We start from the raw sequence: 27,526 nt of genomic DNA on the forward strand, positions 1-27,526 counted from the left end.
ATAGAATAAGATAGAATAAATAGAGAATTGAGGATCGATATCATCTCTTAAATATATTGGAAAGATGTTACAAATGTAAATATAATTGATGATTTTATCTTTAATCTAAACTAAATTAAAAATTTAAAATAATTTAAATATAAGAAAAATGATTAATTTAAAATTTAATTCGTAACTCAATATCGTCTTTCAAAGATTAATATTTTTTTTTAAATTTCTTTTTAATTACTAAGTTAGGTTTTATTATAAAGAAATACATATGAAACACTTGTACTAAACTTTGAATGTACTAAAACACTCTAACGATATAAACGTATTTTATGCACTAATAATTGATGTTCATTTAAATAAGAAATTAATTAAAAAATGTCTTTATCGTTAATATGAAAAATAATTTTTTTATTATTGTTTATTAATTTTTTAATAATTATAATTATAATTCAATTCTTATCATTAATTTATTCACTTAATTATATATTATAATTTTAATTATTAATTCTTGTGAAAATAATTCGGTAATATTCTTCTGAATAAAAATATTTTTTTAAAATTAAATTAAATTAAATGAAAATCTTTTTCAGATTTTTATTATTATTCATTTATAATATTTATTTCTGATACGAATAATACATAAATGTAAAGATTATCACTCAATATTATAAATTTTTGCTATCATGTTTACAATTTTAATAATAATTGGATGTAATATATAGTATATATATATTGAAAATTAATTGTCTTAATATTTCGAAATGTTAAATAAGTTTTATCATTTTCTTTTTATCTTTATGTTTTTTTCTGTTAAAAATACACACAGTTTGAATATTTATATTAATTTTTTTTTTATTTATATACTTATAGAAATTGGATCTTTTTCATCTTTTAAAGGAAAAAATCAATACATTATAATTTGCGGTGATCTAAATGTAACAAACCTGATGGCTTCACTCGGAAAAAAGAAAAAGAAAAAAATATAAGAAAAATAAAAAATACAAAAATTGCATCGAAAGATTCGTTTTTTAAAAAATTTATTTCATTGTGATTTGCACAAATGTATAACCGTGTATTTATTAATTATCAATTAATTATTTATTGATTAATTATTGATTAATTAAAATCTGAAAATGAATGTTATTAGAATAATAATTTTTTATAGTTTCAATTAAATTTTAATTGATTAATAATTATAATTTTAATAATTTGGAATATATATTTGTAAGTATTAATTAAAAATAATTAAAAAATTTAAAATTTTTACGAGAGAGAATTTAATCTATTTGAATTTAATTTATTCGAAGGGATATATCATTGAATGACATATATATGGTAATAATAGATCGAACGATCGACAAATAATAGATACGGAGTCTTTTACGAATCGGTCAAAGAAAGAGAGAATCTTGGAGAATCATTGAAGAAAAGGAACGTAAATACAGCGTAATTATAATTATTACGAGTAATATTAGAAGAGGTTCATAGGAAAATTTCTCGAGATAAGAGCAAATCGTAATTGAAGAGCAGTTTCGCAATATCGCTCTGCAATTCTGGTTGAATAACACACACTCATGAATGCGCAAAACATTGGACAAAATCTGTCAATGGACTGATGTTTCTGTAATTTGTAACGCGAGACTTTTACATCAAAATTAATGAGATTAGAATTATTAGAAATATTCTCGCGGACAACGGTGTATATTGACCCTCGCCTCGAAATATCGTTTCAATATTTTTCGTTTTCTAATTTTACTATTAATATACATACGTGTAATATACATACATGTTTCATTTTGTATTGACATATAGTAAAGACGAATGGTATATTAACGATCTCAAAGATTTTTCAAGGATTACGAATTTGAATTTTAAACGTAGAAAACGTGAATTGTATTCATTCGTGAGAGTGGTTATCGTTACTTACAAGAAGGACCGAGATGGCTGAAAGTGAGTAAATTTTGTTAAAAGTTGCGAATCATAATCAAATTAAATAATGTCGAATAATTGAACAGTGCGAAGTTTGACGAATATGAATTGAAACTGCTAATTGAAATTGCACGTTACACAATGTACACTATCGTTCATAAATATTCGGATAGTTTGATTGATTTATAGTAATAATATTTTAATTTTATCAAAATTATTACAAATTAACAATTAAACTAATTATAAATTTAATAATTTTTTATTTTTTAAAATTACATTATGGAATGATTTTTTATGAGATGATTTCATGAGATAAGTTACTAAATGTAAATTAATAGATTTCTTATCGAAAAGATTGCGAGAATTTTATTAGAATAATTATTAAAGAATCAATGACTTTCTTGAAAAATAAGATTTTTATTATGCATTTTATGAATTAATTGTATAGTATCATGTACAAATATACATATAATATTCGAATATTCTTAAATGTTAGTGTAATTGTATAGTAAAGGATATTAAAGGGATTTTATTAAGGATAAAGGATTGATTTATTTCTTCTAGATCTTCAACTTCTCCGAGATAATCCGTTCTCTTTTCATTTCTTTTTTATAAATTAATCGTGAAACGTTAAATTAAAAGTATGAGATAGATTCAAATATTGATATCATTTGATATTATGCATAAATTTTTCGATCCTTTTTTTGATTTTCTTGACATTGATTGTAATAAAAAAAAAGAATTAAAAATAATATTATTCAAGTTAATTCATTATCTTATCGTTCATTTTTAAATTATAGTGTAATGTAATATTAATAATGAATACATTGCATTTTTTTTAATTATATATAATTGAATAACAAATAATATCATCGTTTTTAATTGATGTTAAATTCTCTATTTAAACATTATAAAATAAAATATAAGGAGTCTTATTATCGTTCAATAAATGATATTACAAATGATGTACAAAATTTTATATAGTGTTACAATTTAATATTTGCTTTTTGGTCAAGCTACAAACTTTAGATTTTTAAATTATCTCTACTCTATGATCTTTTTATTTCAAATATCTTATGTTATTTCCCATTTATCATATTATCATATTATCATGTTGTGCATAGAAATAATTTTTAAATAATAATTCATAATAACATAAATAATGACAAAATTTGTTGATTTTTTTAAAGAAATTATTATATTTAAAATTAAATATCTTTAAGGAAGAGAATTTTTTACATGTCGGGATGTGCTTTGGTACCTCGTTTTTTGTGGTTTCGCCATCAATTATATGTTGAGATTAAACTTGCATTTGACAATTGTGTCAATGGTAATACCTCCTGAAACACCTGGAAATAATGGTGTAACCACACCTTCGAATATTTCAATTTTAAAATATAAAGTAAGTATATTTTTATATTTTTCTGTACATAACATATGATTAATAAAAATATTTCAACATTATTTTACAGAAAAATTCATCTAATCTAAATATTTTGATTTAAATAAAAATTTGTGTACAAAGCATAGTGGAGGAATGATTGAACATGAAGAAATTTTTTTTGTTGATGAAAAATCTTTTTGAAGAAATGAAATAAATTTTCAAAATTTCAGTTTTTATATTTTGAATACAATTTTGCATGAAAATTTTTTTTATAAAATGAATAAAATAATAAAGGGCACTAAATTCTGAACTCTTTGTAATTTAAAATTTTCCTTTTTTTTGTATAATTATGTTAAACTTAAATTTAAGAAATTATCATTAATAATTCAATAATAATAAATTAGAAAATGAAAAAGCGTTCAAATATTTTAATAAGCTGTATATTTTATATTTTCAATATTCAATATTCTATATATGTTAAAATATTTATTATTGGAATATTGGAATATTGAAATTATTGGAATATAGTTATTTATATTATTTTTTTTTTTTATATTCTCATATTGCATACATAATATCAAGCTATTTTGTTTTTTTTTACTTAACATTCTTTTTATTGTGAAAATATATTCTCAATATTGAACTGTTTTTTTGATTTTATTTATTAATGTATATAAATAATTATAAATGTAATAAGTATGAATTATTGTATTATATTATATATTATTATATTATAAAGTAAAACTTAATTTTGCTTTCAGGATCGATTTGCATGGAACGAAAACGAACAGAATTTAGCTTTGGGATCTTATTTCTGGTTACATTGGACAACGCAAATTCCTGGTGGGTTTTTAGCAAGAAATTATGGCACGAAAATTGTTTTTGGAATGGGAAATTTATTACCAGCAATTATTGGCTTCATTATCCCGATTGCAACATATCAGCTTTATGTTCTTGTGATTTTACGAATTCTTCAAGGTTTTTTCGCAGTAAGTAAATACAAATAACAAATGCATATATTTTAAAAGAATGGAATTATGGAAGATTTATTTAGGGTGTTGTGTGGCCTTCTATGCACAATATGACTGCCAAATGGATTCCTCCAAATGAGAGAAGTAGATTTGTTAGTTCTTATTTGGGTAAAGTACCTGGAATAATTTTATTATTATATTTATTTAATATACGTACTATTCAATAATTAATATTAATTAAAATTTGAAAAATTTTGGAAAAAAGATTTGATAAATGATTACGACAAAATAATAATAGGATTTCTAAATATGTCATGTTTTAGGTGGTTCTGTAGGTGCTGCTATCACTTATCCACTTTGCGCAATAATTATTAGAGGACTCAATTGGGGCGCCACTTTTCACATAACATCGTTGATCGGTGTCATTTGGTAATTTTATTTTAATTGAAATATTTATGTATGATAAATATGCAAAATATATTATCCACAATCTATATTGTTAAATGATGTTTATTACAAAAAATAAATTTGAAAAATAATTTGAAAGGTATTGCTTCTGGTACTTCTTCGCATTTGACACACCTCAGCAACATCCTCGAATATCTGACGAAGAGAAAAAATATATTTTAGACAGTATTGCCGATTCAGTTGATGAAGAGGTAAAAAAAGTACCTTGGAAATCTATATTAACATCGATTCCAGTTTGGGTTGTAATAATTTCACAAACGGGTGGAGGATGGGCTCTCTTCACCTTATTAACCCACGTTCCAACTTACTTCAGCGTCATTCATGGATGGAATATTACCATGGTACAGAGATATTTTGTTAATTTCCAAATTAAAATCATTTCCTTGAAAAATAACTTTTTGAATGCTTGAATTAATATAATATTTCGTGAAACATTCGTGATGATCAAATTATAAAAATTTATATATTTATAGAAAATTTAAATGTACAAAAATCTATAGAATAGTGTGCATAAAACACAACGTACATGTTATTGATTTAAACAGCGAAACATATCTTTATTTCAATTTTATCTGTATGATTACGTTCATAAAATTTTTAATTTGTATAGATATCCGCAGTTTAGATATTGCTATAAGAAAAGAGTAATTAATATAAATTCAATTGCAGACTGGTATTATTTCTGGAGCTCCACATTTATTGAGAATGGTTTTCTCATATTATTATTCAGTCTTTAGTGATTGGCTCATAACTAATAAGAAAATGAGCGTAACCAATACTAGAAAATTGGCTGTATTTGTATCTCTTGGAATGCAAGGTATTTTTGTCTGCCTATTAAGTTTTTGCGGATATTATCCAATACTTGCAGCAATTTTCATGACATCCGGAGTAACTGTAAATGGCGCACTTTCCGCTGGTACTTTAGCAACCCTCGTGGACTTAAGTCCAAATTTTGCTAGTATTAATCTTGGTTTTTCTGGAATGATAGTATTAAGCCTTGCATTTGTTCCACCAATTGTGACCGGTTTTTTGACAGTGGATAAAGTAAGTATGATTATTATATTAATTAACATATTAATTAACAAGACATTAAAAAATTTATTAATCATTTTATTATAATATTTCATATAATTCTTAAATGAAATATCAATCATTTAGGTTGAAGGAACAAAAACTATTCTTTAAAGTTAAAATCTTTAAAAATAAAAGTAAAATGTATCTTTGTTTAAAAATTCATTCTTTATGAATTTTATTTTTCTTTCATGAATTATCTTTATGAATTAATAAAGTTTTTAAATATTATTTCAATATATGTTTACATATATGTCTTTTTAATTTTTTTTAATTTTTAATTTTCTTCTCTTCTCCTTTTTTTCTTATTATATTATAAATTTTTTTTTATTTCTGATTGTGTTTGAAATATAACATATGTAATATATAATAATATATGTACGCATATATAATATATGTACAAGAAACATTATTTTTTGCTAGAAATAAAATTGATTCGAAAGATAATTTATATTAATTTATACATATATTTTTCCAGCAAACCGCATTGCAATGGCAAAAAGTTTTTCTTATAAGTGGTGGTGCTTCTGTGCTTGGGACTATTGTATTCTTAATATTTGGAACGGCAGAGGAGCAACCATGGAATAAATATGGTAAGTCAACCAAAAACGATCATGAAATGCAGAAATTGATAGCAATGCCGATTATAAAATATGAAGATGAAAATATCGTGAAAGATGAAAAAGTTATAGATAAATAATAAGAAATAAAAATATACATAAAACGAAAAAAAAAAAAATGAATAAAATATATTTGATTAATAACGTTTACCTCAATTTTACAGTTGATTGAAAGAATTTTTATCAGAAGAAAAATCTGAAGATGAAAAGAAAATATATTGTTTAAAAACTTTTAAAAATTTCATATTTTTCAATTTTTAAAAGTTTCAAAAATAAAATAAAAATATTCTCTATGAATAAATTATATCGTTCTCTTTCAATTTGGAATATAATAATGAAATTATAATTTCATCAAATGTATAAGAAAATATATAATATTTTATTTAGATAAATTTATATCATCATTAAATATGAAACAATAATTTGTGTATTTTAATGGAATTACATCAAGTAATATAGAAATATGTTATTTCTATAGATTGATACTTTATTGTTAACATAAAAATTATACATGAATATTGCACATAAATCGAGATCTTTAATATAAAAACTACACTAAAATATATAAGAACAAAAGAAAAAGATAAATAACGATCAATAATATAAAATAATTGTTGAATATACAATGTAAAATAATTTTCTATTTAATTAAACGACAAAATTCATAAAATTATTACATTTATTATCTGTTCTAAATATCTAATTAAATATAGATACAAGTAAAAAAAATAGAAGAAATTCTATTTTAATAAATATAGATAATTAAAATGAACACCTAGAATCAAATTTTTTTAAAATTCTCATTATCATATTCAAATTAAATGAAATTAATTTGATTCTAAATGTTTTAAATTTTATAATTCCATGATAAATTATCCAAACTACTTGATCATAGATTTATTGTAATAAATGCAAAAGCAATAATTATTAGTATAAAATATTAGTATTATTGATCACAAATATAAATTATTATTCGTCCATATGATAATTCTATTCTAATTCAATTCTATATTATAAAGAATTGAAAATAAAAAAATCTAGTAGTATAATAAAACAATTAATCATTACAAATTCAAACGAATTGTTTTCAAGTCATTTATCAAACTAAAAATATTAAAATCAATTCTAATTGAATTGCGATAATTATAAACCAATATTAATTGGACATGAGATATGGTAATAAACATAGGAACAATGGACCTCTATTTATTGAAACGATTTTACGGCAATGAAATACCAGAGAGTTCTTACATGAAACTTATACAACAAGAATTTTTAATTTATCTAAACAAAAGTAATCATCTAATTTCAAACATTACATATATAAATTTTGCAGTATTGTATTGCAAAGACAATATTATACAAAATTATATAATATATTTATCAAATATTTATATAAATTTTTTTAAAAAATGATTTATCATCTTTAATATTTTTTTCTATTATTCTATTTATTATTATATATAAATATAATAAAATATCGAATAAAAATTTTTTTCTAAATCATATCAAATAAAAAAAGAAAATATTCATTATTTTATAAAGAATATCATTAATAAAATTAAAAGTGAAATATGTATTTCATATTTGATAAATACATTATATATATATATATATATATGTATTTATTCTTGCAAATTTGTCGTTTTTCAGAGAAAAAAGATAATTTAAATAAACGCAAAATATCTCTTAATAAAATATTACGATGATATTTGGTTCTTTGCTTCCAGACTTTTTACTACTTATATTCAATTTTTTCTAATAAGATTTCAGCGATATTTCCCTCTCTCTTTAAGTTTTATTATTAGTTCTTTTACGTTTATTAATTCCTTAACAATCTATCTCGTAACAGAATCAAATTCTACAGAACTGATTTATTTTATATTATGGCTATCTCTCTTCATTTCTTTTACTTCACACAGAAAAGCCCAGATATTATCACAGTTTCTTTTCCGCGATGAAGTAACTTATAATTAGACACAACACTTTGCTTTCTTTTCCCCTGTAGACATTACAATTCTAAACGAAACTGCGTTACTCATTATGGGAGAAACCAGAATATTTTCCAATAATTGGAAACAAGAGAAAGAATCTGTTTTATTTTGAAATTATAAAATTTCATTACTTGTAATCCAAGTAATGTTTAACATTTTATCTAAATTGTAAATTTATAAGCTTTAATAAGCCATTTTATATAATGTATATTTTATATACATAAAATTTTATTTTTCGATAAAAATAGGTAGTCTCATTAATATTGGAAAAATCTTATTACGAAAATATTTTGGTAACACCCATTTTGTTGACAATATGTTGTTCATGCTAAATATAAGCAATAAACTTAAACTGAAATATCAAGATCTTAATTAAAAACGTTGATGATTAATTTTGACGATAGGAAGACTATTTAAAATACAAGTTTGAAGTATAATTTCTTTTTTTTTTTTCATTTCTCTTCGCTACGTAATAAAATTCAAGTATTCCCAATATTTTCAACCCTTACAGTTAATTCTTAAGGGGTTATTATCCTCGTTGAATTTTTATCAAATTTTAAGCATTCTATGTATACCAAAAATATTTAACGCTACATTAATAACAATTTAAACAATTTGAAGTAAGAAAAAAAAATTGCACAAAAATATTACAAAATATTCAACCATTTAAGATTCTAAAGGGTTAAACTGGAATTTTTTTAATGATCTGAAATTATCGAGAAAGAATTTTTTAAAAATCATTTGAACGTTTGAACGAATAAAAATTGAAATCCATTGCGATTGTATGTTCATTATGGATACTAATATACATAATAAATTTGTTTTAACCCTCGTAGTCCGATAGATAAGTCACTTTTGATTCGGTCGATTTAATTGACAATAAAGTTAATTACATTACGAAAATTGAATAAGTTTAAATCGATTGGTCGGGTCATTTTTGATCCAATCTTTTTTTTGATTCACCTTATCAACGTACTTCGAAGGTTAAATATAAATTAAGTGGACGAAGTGATTATATGCTATATATGTATGCGTATACAATAATTTGCCACTTAAAGTTTATATTATAAATAGACGGAAAAACACAATAGTGCGACTAGCGTTGAAAGCGCGTAATACTAACGTAAATATATGTAAATACATATAATAGTTTGGAAGCTCGAAGCTTGAAAGCCCCGCTTAAACATATTAACAAAGTTTCGTTCGTTTCGTACATAATTATTTAGGCCTTAGGAATCTGTTATCGTCAGGTAAATTGAATTTAAAGTTTCACCATGTAATATAATTTATGATTTGTATATATGATATATATTATATATATATTAAATATTTTAAATAATTGTATATCTATACGTATTTGCATATATTTATAATAATATGTGTGTATATATATATATATATATATATATATATATATTCATTTATTTATGATAGTTACTCTTTATATTTTATAGAATTTTTTTTAAAAATGTGCTTCTACGCAACAAGTGATTCTTTTCATTGATTAAATTGATCTGAGATTTTATTATTATTATTATGATTTTTTTTTACTCGTCTTTCATTTTTTTTTCTCTATTTGCACGATATCGTATATCTTTATGTTTGAAACAATATAAAATAATATTTTTGAAAATAAAATATACAGATATTGTAATATTTTAAAATGATGATCATATCTTGAATAATTAAATTGATAATTAGATTGCTTAATTTATAATGAATAAATAAATAAATAGAGACATTTGATTAATGACTATGTGCCTAATGCTAGAATTGAAGATTTTGTCGCTATCAACGATACATATATATGTACTTAAATGTAATCTAATACTACTTTTCATTCTTTAGATTTATGCTCAAGTAAAATGTCATTTAAATATAAAATTCTCATTATGCTACCCTGTGCTTTAGAATCTATAAAGATGTTGAAATGCGAAGAAGTTACATTTGATGTTGTTAACAAAGCTTACATATATTATTGATTTTTTTTTTAAAACGATTTTCAAATATTTGAATATTCACGCTTATTTATGGAATTTTCAAAGAGGCAGTAGAATTCAATGATGTTGGTCTATCGCGCAAATAAAGAGGATATTAATCTAAAAGAAAAACGAATAAAACATTCTCAAAAGAAAAGAATCAGATTTCTTTCTAAATAATATATTATTCAATAAATTAAATTCTTGAAGATAATGATAAATTAAATTTTTTGATTAAAAAAAAAACATATATTGTTCATTCGTTTATCTTTCAGAAAAATTTCTCTTATTTTTGCATTAGCCAAATATATTGAACACATTGGCACTTTAACTAATGTTAAATTACTTGTACAATTTAAATATATTTGGTGCATACATCATCGTCCAAATGTTTAATAGCACTTATTGAAATTAGAACTAAAAACCGAAACTATCAAGTTTAAAATATTTTATTTTTATACAATATTAAAGAGATATTTAATCAATAAATAATAAAAATTTATTTTAACAATTTAATATAAATACAAATATAATTGTTTTTATATGTATATTATAATTTTGAAACGATATTGTTCTAAAATATCGTTAAATTATCTATCTCTGAAATATATGAATACAAATTTAATTTATCCAGTAAATTATAATATAAAAAAGATATATGTGATGATACATACATAATATGTTATTTTTTTCTTATTGGAACATGAACCGATTTATCTTTATGGACAATAAGATTCTTTCAAGCTATCAAAACTAGGAAAACTATCAAAAAAAGGAATGAAGTTAAATCTGCAGAATGAAATAGGAACAATGTATATTCACAACCTGTATTGTATTCACAATCTGTAACGAATTATTTATCATTTGAAAATATATAAAAATGACATATGTAATAAATGAATATACATAAAATATATTAAATCATATGAAGATATTAATTTAAATATAAAAAAGAATATAATATAAAAAAGAAATAAGTTATAAAATAAACTATAAAGTTTAAACAATTATAAAAAAATTTTAACAAATTAAATTGAAAAAAATCAATTGTGTTAAATCTATTATTAAAATCATTTTTACTTTGATTAAATTTTTATATATACTTATTATATATATATTTTTAAATGCAATTAAACTTTTGGACGTAATTACTTATTTATATTTCTTTCATTGAATTCGAAAATTGTGAATATATTTATTACGCACCTCATAGATAAAATGGACAGATTTGTTTGAAACGGTGATATATTCTGACAAACATGTAATATTTACTAGGATAATTTTTTTTAACGATAATTTGATCGTATTTAGATAAATACTGCCAAACATATTTCAATTTCAGGTATCGTATTCTAAATCTAAATTATTTTGCTGGTCTACGTATTTTGAGGCTTTATTTAAAGCTTTATGTAATTCTTGTATCTACTTTATTTCGGATCCTGTCCGTTAATATTTAATATTCAAAAGCCTCATTACTATAATTATTTTTAAATTACACAACTATTGCAAACGTATGATTTTTTAATCATACAAAACTTTTTTATTATGTTAAAATTTAATAAAAAAATTTTATATGTGTTCAAAAGAACGAAAATGGCACCAGTCTTAAAATCACTGAACCGTTTTCGTTTATATATTAATTTTTTGATATTGTACTTAAATAATAAAATGACAACAGATGAGATGAAAAGTACAAAATATATGAATAATTCTATAAAATCATATATCATTATATCATATATCATTATTATTTCATAAAATCATATCAAATTGATATTCTAAAATGTTTCTAAAATTAGGAAATGAACTAAGTATAGCAAATCGATGTGTAAATATTAGATTATCAAATAATATCGAAAAGATATATTTAGAAATAGAAATTGTAAATTCTTCAAATATTTATGTTAAAATAAATTTTAAAAATGGATTACATTTCTACCAGTCAGATTTATTTCTGAGCAATTCTGAGAAATTATTTGGAATTATTTTTGATATCTATTATCTAAAAAAAGTTATTTGTAAAAGTCATACTAACTATTCCCTTAATTAATTATAATGCACTGGTGCATTTTACTTTCTGATTTCTACGTATTTGATCACGATCATATATATGTTTTGATCACGATATTATTTTTTTCTGATTGTAAAATATATGATCTGTATCACATTAAATGCAATTTGAAATATATATATATAAAAAAAAGAAATTATTACTTGTTAAATAATCATGAATTATGCAACTTGTGCGTATACACATTATATTCAATACGCCAATTGAAACTACGATTATTCTAATTAATGAATATAGTTGGTCCATCTTATATATAAAAAATAACGTAAAATATTTTTACCAAATATTGCATAAAATACTATGTCGAATGAAATAAAACGAACATTAGAAATAATATTAATAAATAATATTACACATTAGTAGGTGGATCCATAGCACAAATGATAGATTTCATTACACTTGCAGCAGCTAAAGACGCGTAAGGTTGCCATTCTTTTATGCGGGAACCATCTTTATAATCAGAAATACCTCGAATAACGGCAAAACTTTCACGACAATTACCCAAAATACTTTCGACCACAGCATCCATTTCTGTATCAAATGCAAGAGCTCCAAAACGAACTGCAAATTTCTGTCTCAATTGATCATCACGTGCAATATATCTACCAGATGCTATAGGTGCTAAATGAATTCGTGGACAACCATTTATTCTGGAACATCGAATTAGGTTTACAACAATAAATATAAAATAAATATGGTAAAAGTTATTAAAAATTCATTAAATTTTTAAAACTATCTGGTCGATAATATTAGAAATATAATAATAGAATATAAATAAATTATGTAACTTATGATTATATTTATTGATAATTGACGAATGAATTTATAAAAAAAAAATATGTATTTAATAATAATAACCTTTTATATATCGCATCTGAAGGTGCAGTAGGATGTGCAACTTCAATAACATCTCTTTCACCAATAGCCATGTACAATTTATCAGATTCTGGTGGAGGTGATTTAAAATCATGTTCTGTTTGATTAGTCAAAATATCTAAACCTTCTTTCAGGTATGTTTGCCATGGAGGATTTGACTCATTTTCCGACTAGAATTGTCAAGATAATAATTATTCCAAATTTTTACTATAAATTCAAAAATTTAAAACAACTTACCTGATGTTTAAGATTAGCAGCGATTTCTTGAAGGCATAAATTTGGTGGACAATATTCTTTGGTTTCAAAATGATAATCACCATTTTCATTTGTCTTTGCACTTTCACAATAAACATAGATATATTTATTATTTAAAGGAGTAGGATAAGATATAACCACATCACCAAGTCGTACATGTTTATTATAATCTGTGTAATGTGGTACACCTCCTCCAATTCCAATTAAGAAAACAAAATCAACCTTTTGAAATGTACCTAAGAAAAATATAAAATATTTAGATACAAGGAATTATAAGATTCATCACAAGGAAATTTATCAATTAAAAATAAATCGAAAAATACTACCTAATAATCTGGTAGTTGTATTTCCTGCTGCAGTCATTGCTTCTCTTGTATGACCTACAGTTGGTAGTTTTGTGCATACAATTCTATGTGCACCAATATTGCCTAATGTGTAAACATTTGATTCACCTATAACAAAAATAATTTTATCTTATATCAAATGAATCTTCTATTATTAATTTTAAAATTTGTGTATGATACATGTGCTTTGTGCTACTATTAAAAGATTGGCACTGAATTTGTGTGTTCTATGTGATTAAATTAATTAAAAATAATTCATTCCAAAAGATGCAATTATATAAAATTATCATTTTCATTAATTTCATTTATATACACTTTTCTTTTAATTAAAAGTAATAATTATCGAAATATATTAATATTTCGTAAATGATTTAATATTTTTTTCAATATTTAATTTATAAGTTTTAATATTTAATTAATTAATATGTGTGTATATATAAATATATAATAATATTTAAGAATACAATATTTAATATTGTATTAAATTAATTAGTATTGTATTAACATATTACTTGTATACATACTATTCAGTATTAAATTGAGCCAATTTTATTATATGTAATAGTAATAAATAATAAAATAAAAAAATAACTAAAAATTTCATTTTTAAATATTAATTAATATAATATAATATAAATTATTTATTTAAAAATTAAAAATAATAATTATAACAAATTATTATCAATCTTAAATAACGAAAAAAAAATGAATATATCTTTCACACAAACAAAAAACAAAACACAAACAGATATATGAACAAAGGATATAATTTGTGATAATGTTAAACCATGCCCATTTAATGTGTATGATAAATTTAACTTAATTTGCTAATATTGCTGAAAGAATAAATATTTAAAGATGAAGACATAATACATAAGATTACATTTTGAATGAATTCCATTACAACATAAAATATACTGTTTCTGCCATGAATAAAATAATATTTTAATAAAAAAATCTATTAGTATACATTTTTCACAGCACAGTGGCTCTGCGACGTTTCTTGAATTGGCAAGCAATTGGCAAGCTATAACGTTAAACGACATTGAAAGAAAAGAGAAATTATATTACAAACTACTTTACCAAAACGACATGTCACTCGCGGTACTCCATCTGTTGCATCAGGTGAGCTTGCTGTACCTAAAGTTTCATGCGTAGTAAAATATATATACACAATATGTTTTGTACTTTTTACCGTCATCTTATGTATAATATAATTATATAAACAGTTTTTTGTTTGAATTCAATATGAATACAAAATAATAAAATTTAAATTTATATAAATAAATAATTTGCACAATTATATTTGAAGTTAAATATTCATATTATTTAAATTAAATAACAAATAAATTCAAAATTAAGTAAAAATTAAGTTCAGTGTATATTAATTAAAAAAAAAAGAATTTCAAGAAACAGACAAAAATTTAATCATCTAATTTAATGTGAAAATTTATTTGTTCATATTGTAAGATAGAAAACATAATATTTATAACAAATTAACATACCTCATACATTTTATATTCCTTTCATTATATAATTTATGAAAATTATATTGATATAATTGATAAAAATAATATAAGGAATAATTATATGATAAATAAAATAAAATCTTACCAACAGTAGTATAACGGACAAATGTTTCTTTGTTTTCAATCATTGAATCAACTGCCAACTTTTCACAATATTGTGCAGTAATAATTGCTATAGTAGGTTGTTTTGCATTTGCCATTGTTGGCATTTGTTTTACAACCTAAAAGATAATAAATAATTTTTTATGTTTAATATCCTAATTATTATAAATAATTGTATTTAAAATAAATCATCATATATCATCAATTGATATATTATTCATTTATCACAATAAAAATATTTAAATTTACTTGAACTTGTGTGTCTTGATGTACAACTCTAGTAAAAGCTCCATGTTCCATTGCTTTAACTACACCTTTTTCTTGCAATTCTTTTAATTTTATTTCAACAGCAGAAGGATCCCAACCATGTTCTCTATAATAATTACATATATTGAAATACTGATTTTTTAATATAAAAATAATTAATCAATTTTTTATAATAAAAATCTTACTTTGCTATGTCAATTATTGTTATTGGATTTGGATAAGCAGATTCAATAAGTTCAAGTACTTTTTCTATTGTCAGTTCAACCACTTGACCAATAACTGTTTCATCTGTTGATACTATTAAACAGACAAATTAAATATTATTTAATCTTTTAAATATATTATTGATTATACATAAATGATTATGTAAAATATATAAATATTTATTGAAAAATAAATTGTGTGTAATTATTTTTTAAAATATTTAATAAATAAAATAAACTACAGTTTGTGTATTTATGTATACTAAACATGTGTCTATCATATTACATATATATATGGTGAAAAGCTACTTGAAACTTAAAATAAGAATGTAATTTATACTACTAATGCCTTTTATAGAATTGCTGACATAGAAATCAAGTCTAAAAATTTTATATGGCAATAAGTGACCATGAGTACAAGGTGAATGCTTTTTATGGATATGTTAGTGTTAAAGTAAATAACAAAATAGAAATTATAAAATGTCATACAATTAAATTAATATATATATATTAAATTTATATATATATTAAATTAATGTATATTAAACTAAAAATAAATTTTGTGAAATATAATTTAAATTATATTTTTTCCTATACTTTAAATTTAATAATTTATATTATTTTTAAATATTTAATTTTCTTTTATCATTTAATTTTTTTCTAATTTATTTTACATTATATTAAAAATTTGAATTAAACAAAATAAAAATATTATTGCATTCATAATCATGCATTTATATTACAAATATAATACACTCCAAAAATAAGACATACATATATTATCTAATTTCAATGAGATAAATAAATATAAGAATTTTTCTTTTTAAATAAGTTATAAATTTAAAAAAAAAATAAAAAGAATGAATTGAAATGATTGCAAATTGTTGACTTTCATTGTTGATTAAAATAAAGATTAAAATATATCATAAATGTTTTAATATTGGATTAATGCAAAAACTAACAAAAACATTGTGTTAAGCCAATGTTGTTATGGTAACTACTTCATTGCATGAAGCAATAGAACATATATTTACCGGTCAATATAAGAATTGAATTTTTTTATATTTAATTGAATTAATTTTTTGTCATATATTATATATTATCTATTTTTTTAAAAATATATTTTTTATACATTATTATCAAAATATATATCAATAAATTAAATAAAATTATAATAAAATTAAAGGTAAATAAAAAAATTCCATATAAAATTTTTTTCATGTTTGACCGGCAAATATCTATTTGTTATTATATTTTATATAATAGCCTGCATATAAAATATTAATAAACATAAATCGCAATAAAATATGCAATTTTTTCATTGTCTCCAACCTGATTTCCAATTAATTTTCTTATATGGAAGTGTGAACAGTATATGACCAGTATCAGCTGTGAATAACAGAGATTAAAAATAACATTTTTATTTCATATGAATGAATAGATTATATGCGTATAAAATGTACACGAGTAACACGAGCAGCTCAAATGTTAAGTGTACATTTCCTTCAGTTTCAGTTGTAATGTATACTTGAGATACACTGCTCCAATATCTTTTAATAAAGATCATTTAGTTCAATAAATCTAATCAAATAAATCTTGATGCTATCTCTACTTAAAAAGTTAAAAGTCATTTTATATGTTTTTATTAACAGAAAAAAGTATTATAAGAAATAAATAATAGAAAATTGAATATTCAAATTTACAAATCTATATTTGAAAATAATTTTTTAAAGTAAAAATTAAATAGTTAATATACTTATGAATAATAATGTATATATAAGATATAATATTTTATATATTATTATTTGTTATATATATAAAAAAATATATAATCAAATCATATATAAAAGAAAATATTATATATATATATATATATATATATATATTAAAAATTTGTATAATGTTTCAATAAAATAAAAATAAATATATTATACTTACATGGTCTAGTTGGAAGATTAATTGGTTCTTCAAGTTGTTTCAATTCTACTTCTATCTTTTTAATAGTAGAATACTTATGCAACATTAACTTCATTATTTTCTTTATAAATCCAACATAATCTGTAACAAAATCATATAATTTGCTGAAATTATATATGTTATAATTATTAAAAAAAAATTCTTTTAAAATAGCAACATGGAATAATTAATATACAATATTTTAAGATTAAAATTATCTTATATTTACACATTATAATAAATCAATATTCTATAATTAAACTTAATAGTTTAATTATAAAAAATTATTTTTAATAAAGTATATCTATATAGATTATTTAAGTATATCTATATAGATCTTATAGATTATTATTATATATAACAATTTCAATAAATTTAAAATGATTTTTACCTCTTGGAAATTCTTTGGGACTAACTAATTCCCTAAAGAATTCTTGTGCCACACTGGGATGTTCTATCTCTGAAAGTGTATCTATAAACCAAAATTGAAGAGTTCTGGATTCCTGTGTATGTTTTCCACTTTGAGCACTCACTAAGAATACTCTAAATTGTAAGCAAAGATGTGCTGGATGAACTTCTCCATTTGTTACTATAAAAATTTTATGATATCATTTTTTTTATATTAATATTATTTCAATGTACTGAATAATTATAAAATTTTATATACCGGTAATTGCTTGTTTATTGATAACTATTCCTTTATGATCTCCTCCAGCAACATGAACATTATTCTCATTTCCATTTTCTGTTGGTGATTCTAATGTCTGCCTTTCTATTATAATAGTTGTAGAATTTGCAGTTTTAGATTTCGGAGTCATGACAATGTGTTCTAATAAATAAAAAAAAACATGAATAAAATTAATCAATCAGTATAAATTAACAGTTATATATAAAAAATAATTAAATAAATAATAGAATTATAGCAATTATTTATCATTATATTTAAATAAAAAACGTATTTGAAAATCAATTTAAATTCTATAAATATAAAAACTATTAACAGCTGTTTTTATTATATACTTCAACTAAACATTATTGCATAAAAAATAATTCATTATATTAAATTGTAAAATTAAATTTTATGTTTAAATAAATTTATCATTAAAAAAATTTTATTTTTTTATGTACTCACCTGTCTTTTTATCATCCATTTTAGATATCGTTTATTTTATCTTTTATCTGTTTCAAGTAATTTTTTTATGGCATTAAATAAATAATAGATAACAAGAGGAACATTTAAATTTAACAAAAGTTCTTCTTAACAAATCTGCTTGAACTCGTCCGTTCAACAGCAACTATCGTTCTTTACTGCTCAACTTTTCAATCGCCTTCGTATTCGTTACTGTCCCACCACAGTACTTGCGCCTGTCAAATCGAAATATATAACCTCTTTATTCTTTCTAGTCAACCTTTCCTGGATACAATAAAAGTATATCTTTAAAAGGTAATGCATAATAGAAAAGATGCACAAAGTTCATTAGCACAAGAAATAGGTGATGTTAGGTGATCGACTTGAATACTCATCGAAAGTTATCGATCGAATTGGTACGATACATGCCACCGCCCTACGCCATACTTATATTTAAGTATGACGCGAATTTCAATATGTCATTTGTTTTTTAAGTATAAATGATATATATTCTAGTAACTATGATGTCGTACTTACATATATTTATGGAAGTCGATCACAATAATATATTACATATATGTATATGTATTTCTATTTATTATATAAAAAATTCTATTATTAACATCATTCATTAAAAATACACTACAATCAATATCTAATAAATAAAAATAGCATAAATATAATTTAATAAAAAATAACTTTCTTTATAATACAATATTCTTTTTAATAATTATTCTTTACAATTATTACAATTTTTGAACCATAAATCTTAGTATATTATTATATAGACAATTTGATCTCAATTTATTTACATATATTTATATATTTTTATTTCATATATATAAATATAATATTTGAAAATAATTAATTACATAAAATAATTATAAATAATTATAACATTTTATATCGTATAAAAAAATTACATTTAAATGTATTAAATTTAATATTAATAAAAAATTTATAAAAATAAATTATGTTAAATTAATAATAGAAAAATATCATTTTATAAATTATGATACATTCATAATGTCATTATAATAAATTTGAAAGATATATATTAAGTCTTAAGAATCACGCTTTATTAATGATCAAAACGCCATCACAGTTCTTTACAAATATTATAAGTTGGTCAACTTGTTACTGTTTTTATGTATCTAGTAAAAAAATTTGAATAAGAATTGTGGAATTTACTTCATAAAATTTCATCGTACGTATAAAATTAAATATACAATCAATATATATTATCAATATATATTTAAAAATTAATTTATTTAATATCAATTAATTTATTTTATTTAAAATATTTGAAAATATTATTTATTAATATTAATATATATAATTAATATTATTTATTATACAATTACTAATTTAGTAGTACAATTACAAATTGTACTATTTATTTAATATTAAATTTCATCAAAAATTCATAAATATATTTTTGGTTTTATGTATGGTTTTATATTATGATATAATAAAAAATTACATTATATAATTTTTTATAATTTATTCTTTATTATTTCTTTTTTTATATATGTATTGAAAATATTTATGGTCCATATTAAACGGTAATTAAAACACATATAATGGAAGCTTTATTTGTATTTGAAATTTACCATATTTCAATATGAAATTGAAAACAGTCACATATTTATGATATAGTTCTTTTTATAAAATTTCTAGTTATTTTTAGAGTTATTTAAAAATATGAATTTGTTTTTCATGGATAATTAATACTAAAAAATTTATAAATTATGATTTTATAAATTTTTTTCTTTTTATTAAATTTAATTCTCTAGATATTTTTTATTTACAATGATTAATTTTGATTAATTAATATAATAAACACATTCGATTATTTCATAATAAATTCTACTTTTAATTAAATTTAATTATTCAAAATATGTTGAAATTAATTTTATTTTTATAATTAAATTTTGAGGATAATATATTTTACTATCATAATTGTATTACGTATCGTATTTTTAAAATCAATCATTTTTGGTATTTCGAACAATGCATCATGAAATAAATAGATTTATATTACTATTTATTAATTTTTTTTTAAATAATATAAAAAATAATATTTATTATGTGTTTAAATCACGTTGTGGATTTTAAATCTAAAATTTCTTTTTGATAATTGAAAAAAAGTATTAAAATTTAAATTTAAATTATAAAAAAAAATTTATTGGTTATAAATTCAATGATTAATACATACATATAAAAAAACATAAAAAATATAAAAAAAAATACATTAATATATTGAATAAAAATGGATTTCTATATTGAATTAACTATGGATTAGTTATATATGATCTTTAAAGAAAATAAATTTCTTATTTCTTGAAATTAACAAAATAGTTCTATTTAATGTATTGTATATATGTTTAGATGTATGTAGGTAAGCCGGCTCTTTGATTTGTCAGGACGTCAAAGCAATGCCACGTACTAGGCTTTAAAGTTGATTCAGCATACGCTCTTACTGAAGAAGATTACGATACATTTAATCATATAACTTCGTAGAACGCGTATCTCGAAGCGTTTAAGCATTTTTTATATTTGTGTTAAACTATTATCTTGTATAGTGCGTGAAAAGAATTCGAATTGGACAAATAAAATATGAACTCTTTCAAAATGTAATATTCTGTAAGTAAAGTTTAATTGCGTTTTATTTTAATATGATTCATTCATTTATTAATAAATAGTTAGAAATATAAAAATATATAATAATCATTTATCATGATGTCAATATAACCTATGTTAAATTATGTTAAAGAAAATATTTAGATTTAAAAAAATATATGTTTGCTTTTATTAAGTGTTTTAATACAGAAAAAGAAATATATATTTGATTCAATATATATATATCTATTTTTTTGAAATTGTTGATTTCTAAAATTACATCTAAATTTATTATATTATTTATTTTCTAAATTTATTATTATTATTATTTACTTTTTATTCAATTTCAGAATGTAACAACAATGAGAAAAAAAAATTAACTTTTTTAATTTAAAATTATTCTATAAAATATCATATGTACGATATATAATTCTTGGGGAATTCCCTTGCATGCAGTTTCATAACCGTGACCATGATAATTATCGAAATGAACTAAAAAAAGAAACGATATTTAAACAAGGATCGAAGATCAGTTTATATTATGAACAATCCTATAGTCTGTATCAAGCGGTAAATGATAATCTAGATATTAAATTTCACAAAAGACTTCTCGGAATGTGATGGAATTAAAATTTTTATATAGATTATATCTGTTCTATCGTATATATAGATAACAATTATTTTATAATTATAAAAAAAAAAGTTAAAGATACATTATATCATTTAGTTAAAGTTTCATTAAAAAAGTAATATTATTTTTATTTTTCATGAATGTACACAAATTTAATTATACAGCATAGAAAAATTTTCCGTATTCATTAATCATGCTTTATCTCACAACATTTTTTACATTAATGTCTTTGTTATAACATTCGTTATGTAAAAAATGGTAATTCCATGTATGAGTTCATCGGATTTAAAAGAAAATCCAAAAGGAAAAAACTCATGAGATGAAATAAATAGATTGAAAATTCTTAAATATTAGTCATTTAATTTGATGAGCTAAGAAGCATCTCATTATCAAAACAAATTTTTGAAACAAGTCACTTGGAATAAATTTTAAATTTTCGAAAGAAGAATATTTATAAAAAATATTTGTTTATGTACGTATAAAATATCAATATTCTATTCATAACTTTCATTAATTATATTTTTTATAATTATATATTTAATTATTTTTTTATATTTAAATATTTTATATAAATTATACCTTATTTTTATACTAAAGAAGATTTTTAATTTAAAATTCTTATCAAATCTCAAAAATTTTAATCTGAATTATTTATTGTAGCAACAAGATTGTTGTATAGAATAGGAATGAAAATGTTTCTTCAAGAAGAAATTTTTACAGTAATTTAATGTTTATCGCTATAATATAAACATGATATATTATATTTTGGAATAAAGGTAAAAAAAGAAATAATAATCAATGTATAAATATAATAAATATTGTCAAGAATCTCGATTTACAAAATAACATTTAAAACAATAGAATATTGTACTAATTTTAGGATAAAATTTTAGGATATAATTTTAGGATTTTAGGATATTAAAAATAGAAAAAATATTAGAAAATTTCTTTGACATTCGAAATCATAACTATTAATGAACTGATCTAATTGTTTTCTTTCGATAATGTCGTCTTATCTCTTTCAGGAACCGATCTATGATTGGCGATCATTTCATTCTTTCATTTTTCACGTGTATTATTACACATGGATATTATTATACAATTCATCATCATTAAATTCTTTTATATATTTTATATTGGCATTATAAAATTGGGAATAGAAGCATACAAAATATTTTCCTTTTTATATAAATAATATTTACGATATCATAATCCTATAAGTCAAAATAATATTTTAATAATTTAATTTTATAACAATATTTAAAATATTCATCCTCGATAGATGTATTATAAATTCGATGTTTCAAAAAAATTAATTAAAAAAAAAGTTAATTAAGATGTAGGGTGAGAAACAGGATTAAATTTTGTATTTTTAAAATTTTTTTGAGAATTTTATTCTATTCTCTTTTTTTTTAGAAAAAAAACACTGAATGAACACAGAATGGTCGTAATATTCTAGATATTATAATATGTTCTTCTATTTATAAGTACATTAGTTGGAGATAACTTATTTTTATCGAGAATGAATCGATATTTATTTTTTTGATATGAGAAGGAATTTTCAATTCTGGAGAACTCATAAAAAAAATTCATCCAGTTTTGTGACAAACAATCGTACAAATTAATCGAATCAATGATTGAATTAATAATTTTAAATAATAATAATAATAATAAAATTTCTATTATGTTTTGTCTTTTTAACACATAAAAATCTAAATTAAATTTATTGAAAATTGAAGTTTTAAAATATATATTCACATTATCATTGTTAATAATTATTAAATTAAATATTCGAAAAATTTTCTATTATTATATGACTTATTCTTAATTATATATGATAATCGATATAATATTAATAAAAAAACAATAAATTTAATCTACGATAATACAGATATCAAATGTAAAGATATATATTTTTTTTATCTGATAATTAATATTATCGTAGCTTTTAACAGTTTTTATATGTTTGCAGATGTTTAAACATTTAAATGGAAAGATCATCACTCTATAATAAATATCTGGAAAAGAAAAAAACAATAATATTTTAAACATAGAAAGGTAAGCAATATTCTTCTTTAAATTTTTATTAACATTCTAATTTTTAATTAACATTATAATTTTTTGAAATACATTGATAGAAATTTATTTTTTCTTTTTCTTTTTCAATCGTTTCTATCGGATATGATGTTAAAATATACAAATAAAAAGAATAAAATAACAAGATCCACGATGCAGTTGGAAGAAGAATTAAGATTATTGAATATTAATACATGTGTCAAATGTACTGGAGAAAAGAAACTGATTTATGATTATTTAAATAAGGATCAAAAGAAAGTATATAACAATATATGCAATTTATTTAAGAAAAAAAATAATGCAATTATTGTGATTAACACTCCAAGCGGGACCGGTAAAACATTTCTTTTATCTACTTTCGTCGCAAATTACGAGAGACCTGTAGTGTATATTACATTCAGAAAAGACCAAGCAAGTGAAATTTCATTGAAGAAGAATAAAACATACACGTATATATCTTTTAGTATGCATTATTTCAATCTATCATATTATGATGCAATTCGAATGTTTAGTTCGTACGGATATGACGAAGTCGAAGAACTTCATAATTTAATAGTATCATCTAAAAAGTTTGTCTGTGAAGACACAAGTATTTTTATTATAGATATGTATACTATATCATCGCCAAATATGTTGCTTTTGTTATATATACTATCACTTAAACATCGACTGCATTTAATTTTTGCTGGATATCACATGCAATTAAATGGAATCAATAAATCTTCATATCATAATGAAAACAATTTTCACATCATTCAAATATTTAACGACTTGATGATAAATCAATTAACTAATACACGAACGTGTGATGCCGTGCTTGAAGATAAATTGACGTGTTTTCGTAAACTTATTCAACAATTTCAACCTATTGGAAATATCCAATTTTATTATAATTTGCGTTATTTCTTTTATTCTCTTTTTCGATCAAAATATTTCACTGAGGAACGTTTTGATACTGTTTACATAGCTCAAACTCATCGTAAAATTACAATGCGTTTATCTCGTTTTATTAAGTATTTGCAGTCGATAGAAAAACCGTATGTCGAAGCGCCATATTTTTATTATGATTCAAATCATGATTGTATCGTGCCACTTTCGAAATGCAAAGAACGAAGAATGAAATTTTTTCCTACTCTGATATTAGTAGAAGGATATAAATATATATATATTAATGAAGATGGTGTTAACAATATTGTTATATTGGAAAATATAGTATATGAAGGTATTAAAATTAAATGTTTAAAAATTCGTTTTGAAAATAATTATAATCATGTTAAAGAAATCAAACGAATCAGACTTAATTATTATCAGATTTTACCAGCTTATCGTCTTTGGTTATTAAAGAATGTTATACATATAGATGAATTATGGCAATTTCCTTTACGTCCTTACACGCTGACATATCATGCTGCTTTAGGACGAACAATTGAAAAAATAAAAGTAGAGCTAAGTATTGAGCATTTTGCCAATTTTTTGTACATTGGTCTTAGTTGCGTACGTCACGAATCTGATATCTATAAAATTCATGATGAACAAAATCTTTTAAGTTACATGGTAACAGATTATATGGAAAATGTACGAAATGATACTGAATATTATTACAATTGTCCAATGATAGAATATGATAAACAAGAAATTTTGGCATGTATTACTAATAAAAAGCCTAACAAATTTATAGATAATATTCATTGGACAACTGTGAATTCTGTGGATTTATTTGAAAAAAATATAGTATTTTTACGTATTGCACGTAGTGTATATCAAGAATCATTATTTCAAAAAAAAGAAGTGAATACACCATTGATGCAAATTACAAAATTTGTCAAAAATAATCCAAATGTGATACTTGAAACGATTAAAATGGCAAGTGTCAATGAAAATAAAAACATTAATAATAATAAAAATAAAACAAAAAAAAGGAAGAAGAAACAACAGAAAAAAGAAAATAAAGAGTGCAAAGAATGTGAATCATTAGTTTATTTAAGAAATGAATATCATCGATGGCTTGTTGCAACTGAAAAAAGCGATTAAAAATTTGCGAGTAAACATAAAAAATTGTTATTTTAATTTTGAAATTAATATTATTGAAAATATTAATTTTTTTAAAGATGTAATTTAATATTTTTTCATTTACTAAAATTCATAATATGTTATAGAATTAGCTTTATATTTGATTTTTTATATTTTTATTCATTATTTTTTTCATATGCATATAACTTCTATAAATTTAAAAATTTTTGATATATCCTATTTTTATAATTATAATATATAAAAGATATATTTATATAATATAAAAGAAATATTTTATATTCTTATATTCAAAAATATATTTTTATATCATAATTTTTTGCCATTTTAAAGAAAAATATTGTTTTTTAGTTATATATACACATATATTATATATATAAATATATATTGTAAAAAATTTAAATCATATTATTATTAAAATAACGTGAAATTACTTTTATCAATTGTTAAAATTTAAAAATAACAATTTATATTTAAACATAGTTTTAACAAAGTATGAACAATATGATACATGTTTTATTTTTTATTACAAAATATTGTTCCTACTTATTATTATGTATATATTGAGAGTATATATATATATATATATATATATAGAGTATACATATATAAGAAAGAAAGAGAATATAAAATATATAATATTATAAAACACTTTTTAATTATATTATTTGCAAAATTGTAAATAATATATATTTTTTATCATCTTCATCATGTTATCAATAAATATTTGGATAATAAATTTTTGAAATATTAAATTTTTGAAAATTTTTGAAATATCAAATTTTAATTTACTTATATTGTATATTAATTAACATAATTAAAATAAACATAATTAACAAGATAACATATATATTAGAGACCAAGATATTAGTTATTGTATTATAGAACTATGATTTATTTTTTTTTATTAATAATTTTTTATATCATCATTTTTAAAAATATATATGTATAAAATATATGTATAAAATATATGTATATTAAAAATTGTAAAAATAAAATCAAATTATTAAAATATTATTTATTAATATAT

The 27,526-nt window shown here is 20.9% G+C and overlaps 3 protein-coding genes across 9 annotated transcripts; 2 read left to right on the plus strand and 1 right to left on the minus strand.

The window, feature by feature from the left end:
• Positions 1 to 1,492: 1,492 nt before the first annotated feature.
• Positions 1,493 to 15,168, plus strand: LOC122711775 (sialin). Of its 3 annotated transcripts, none has more exons than XM_043930818.1 (9): positions 1,493 to 1,941; positions 3,144 to 3,322; positions 4,066 to 4,293; positions 4,359 to 4,443; positions 4,599 to 4,704; positions 4,823 to 5,084; positions 5,413 to 5,787; positions 6,293 to 6,407; positions 14,935 to 15,168. In XM_043930818.1, exons 1-9 carry the CDS (start codon positions 1,932 to 1,934, stop codon positions 14,958 to 14,960), a joined length of 1,386 nt encoding a protein of 461 aa, XP_043786753.1. In that variant the 5' UTR covers positions 1,493 to 1,931; the 3' UTR covers positions 14,961 to 15,168. The 3 variants fall into 3 exon arrangements, with proteins under 3 accessions (XP_043786753.1, XP_043786754.1, XP_043786751.1); XM_043930819.1 differs by lacking the exon at positions 14,935 to 15,168 and adding an exon at positions 6,599 to 6,616; XM_043930816.1 differs by lacking the exon at positions 14,935 to 15,168 and having other exon boundaries at positions 6,293 to 6,557.
• On the minus strand, positions 12,388 to 19,636 carry LOC122711774. 4 transcript variants are annotated; one of them, XM_043930812.1, is made up of 13 exons: positions 19,143 to 19,636; positions 18,678 to 18,839; positions 18,402 to 18,599; positions 17,993 to 18,112; positions 17,387 to 17,443; positions 16,037 to 16,148; positions 15,834 to 15,957; positions 15,568 to 15,703; positions 15,037 to 15,093; positions 13,936 to 14,061; positions 13,592 to 13,845; positions 13,337 to 13,524; positions 12,388 to 13,128 (listed from the first exon to the last, which is right to left on the minus strand). In XM_043930812.1, exons 1-13 carry the CDS (start codon positions 19,159 to 19,161, stop codon positions 12,828 to 12,830), a joined length of 1,854 nt encoding a protein of 617 aa, XP_043786747.1. In that variant the 5' UTR covers positions 19,162 to 19,636; the 3' UTR covers positions 12,388 to 12,827. The 4 variants fall into 4 exon arrangements, with proteins under 4 accessions (XP_043786747.1, XP_043786749.1, XP_043786748.1 ...); XM_043930814.1 differs by lacking the exon at positions 15,037 to 15,093 and having other exon boundaries at positions 19,143 to 19,635; XM_043930813.1 differs by lacking the exon at positions 17,387 to 17,443 and having other exon boundaries at positions 19,143 to 19,573.
• A 1,945-nt stretch (positions 19,637 to 21,581) lies between these two features.
• On the plus strand, positions 21,582 to 26,582 carry LOC122711773. Of its 2 annotated transcripts, XM_043930811.1 has the most exons (4): positions 21,582 to 21,785; positions 22,112 to 22,331; positions 24,365 to 24,450; positions 24,601 to 26,582. In XM_043930811.1, exon 4 carries the CDS (start codon positions 24,622 to 24,624, stop codon positions 26,497 to 26,499), a length of 1,878 nt encoding a protein of 625 aa, XP_043786746.1. In that variant the 5' UTR covers positions 21,582 to 21,785; positions 22,112 to 22,331; positions 24,365 to 24,450; positions 24,601 to 24,621; the 3' UTR covers positions 26,500 to 26,582. The 2 variants fall into 2 exon arrangements, with proteins under 2 accessions (XP_043786746.1, XP_043786745.1); XM_043930810.1 differs by lacking the exon at positions 22,112 to 22,331.
• The last annotated feature ends 944 nt before the right edge of the window (positions 26,583 to 27,526 follow it).

The sequence above is a fragment of the Apis laboriosa genome, unplaced genomic scaffold (genome assembly GCF_014066325.1).
Source record: "Apis laboriosa isolate Shangri-la unplaced genomic scaffold, ASM1406632v1 scaffold17_cov146, whole genome shotgun sequence".
Taxonomy (NCBI): Eukaryota; Metazoa; Arthropoda; class Insecta; order Hymenoptera; family Apidae; genus Apis; species Apis laboriosa.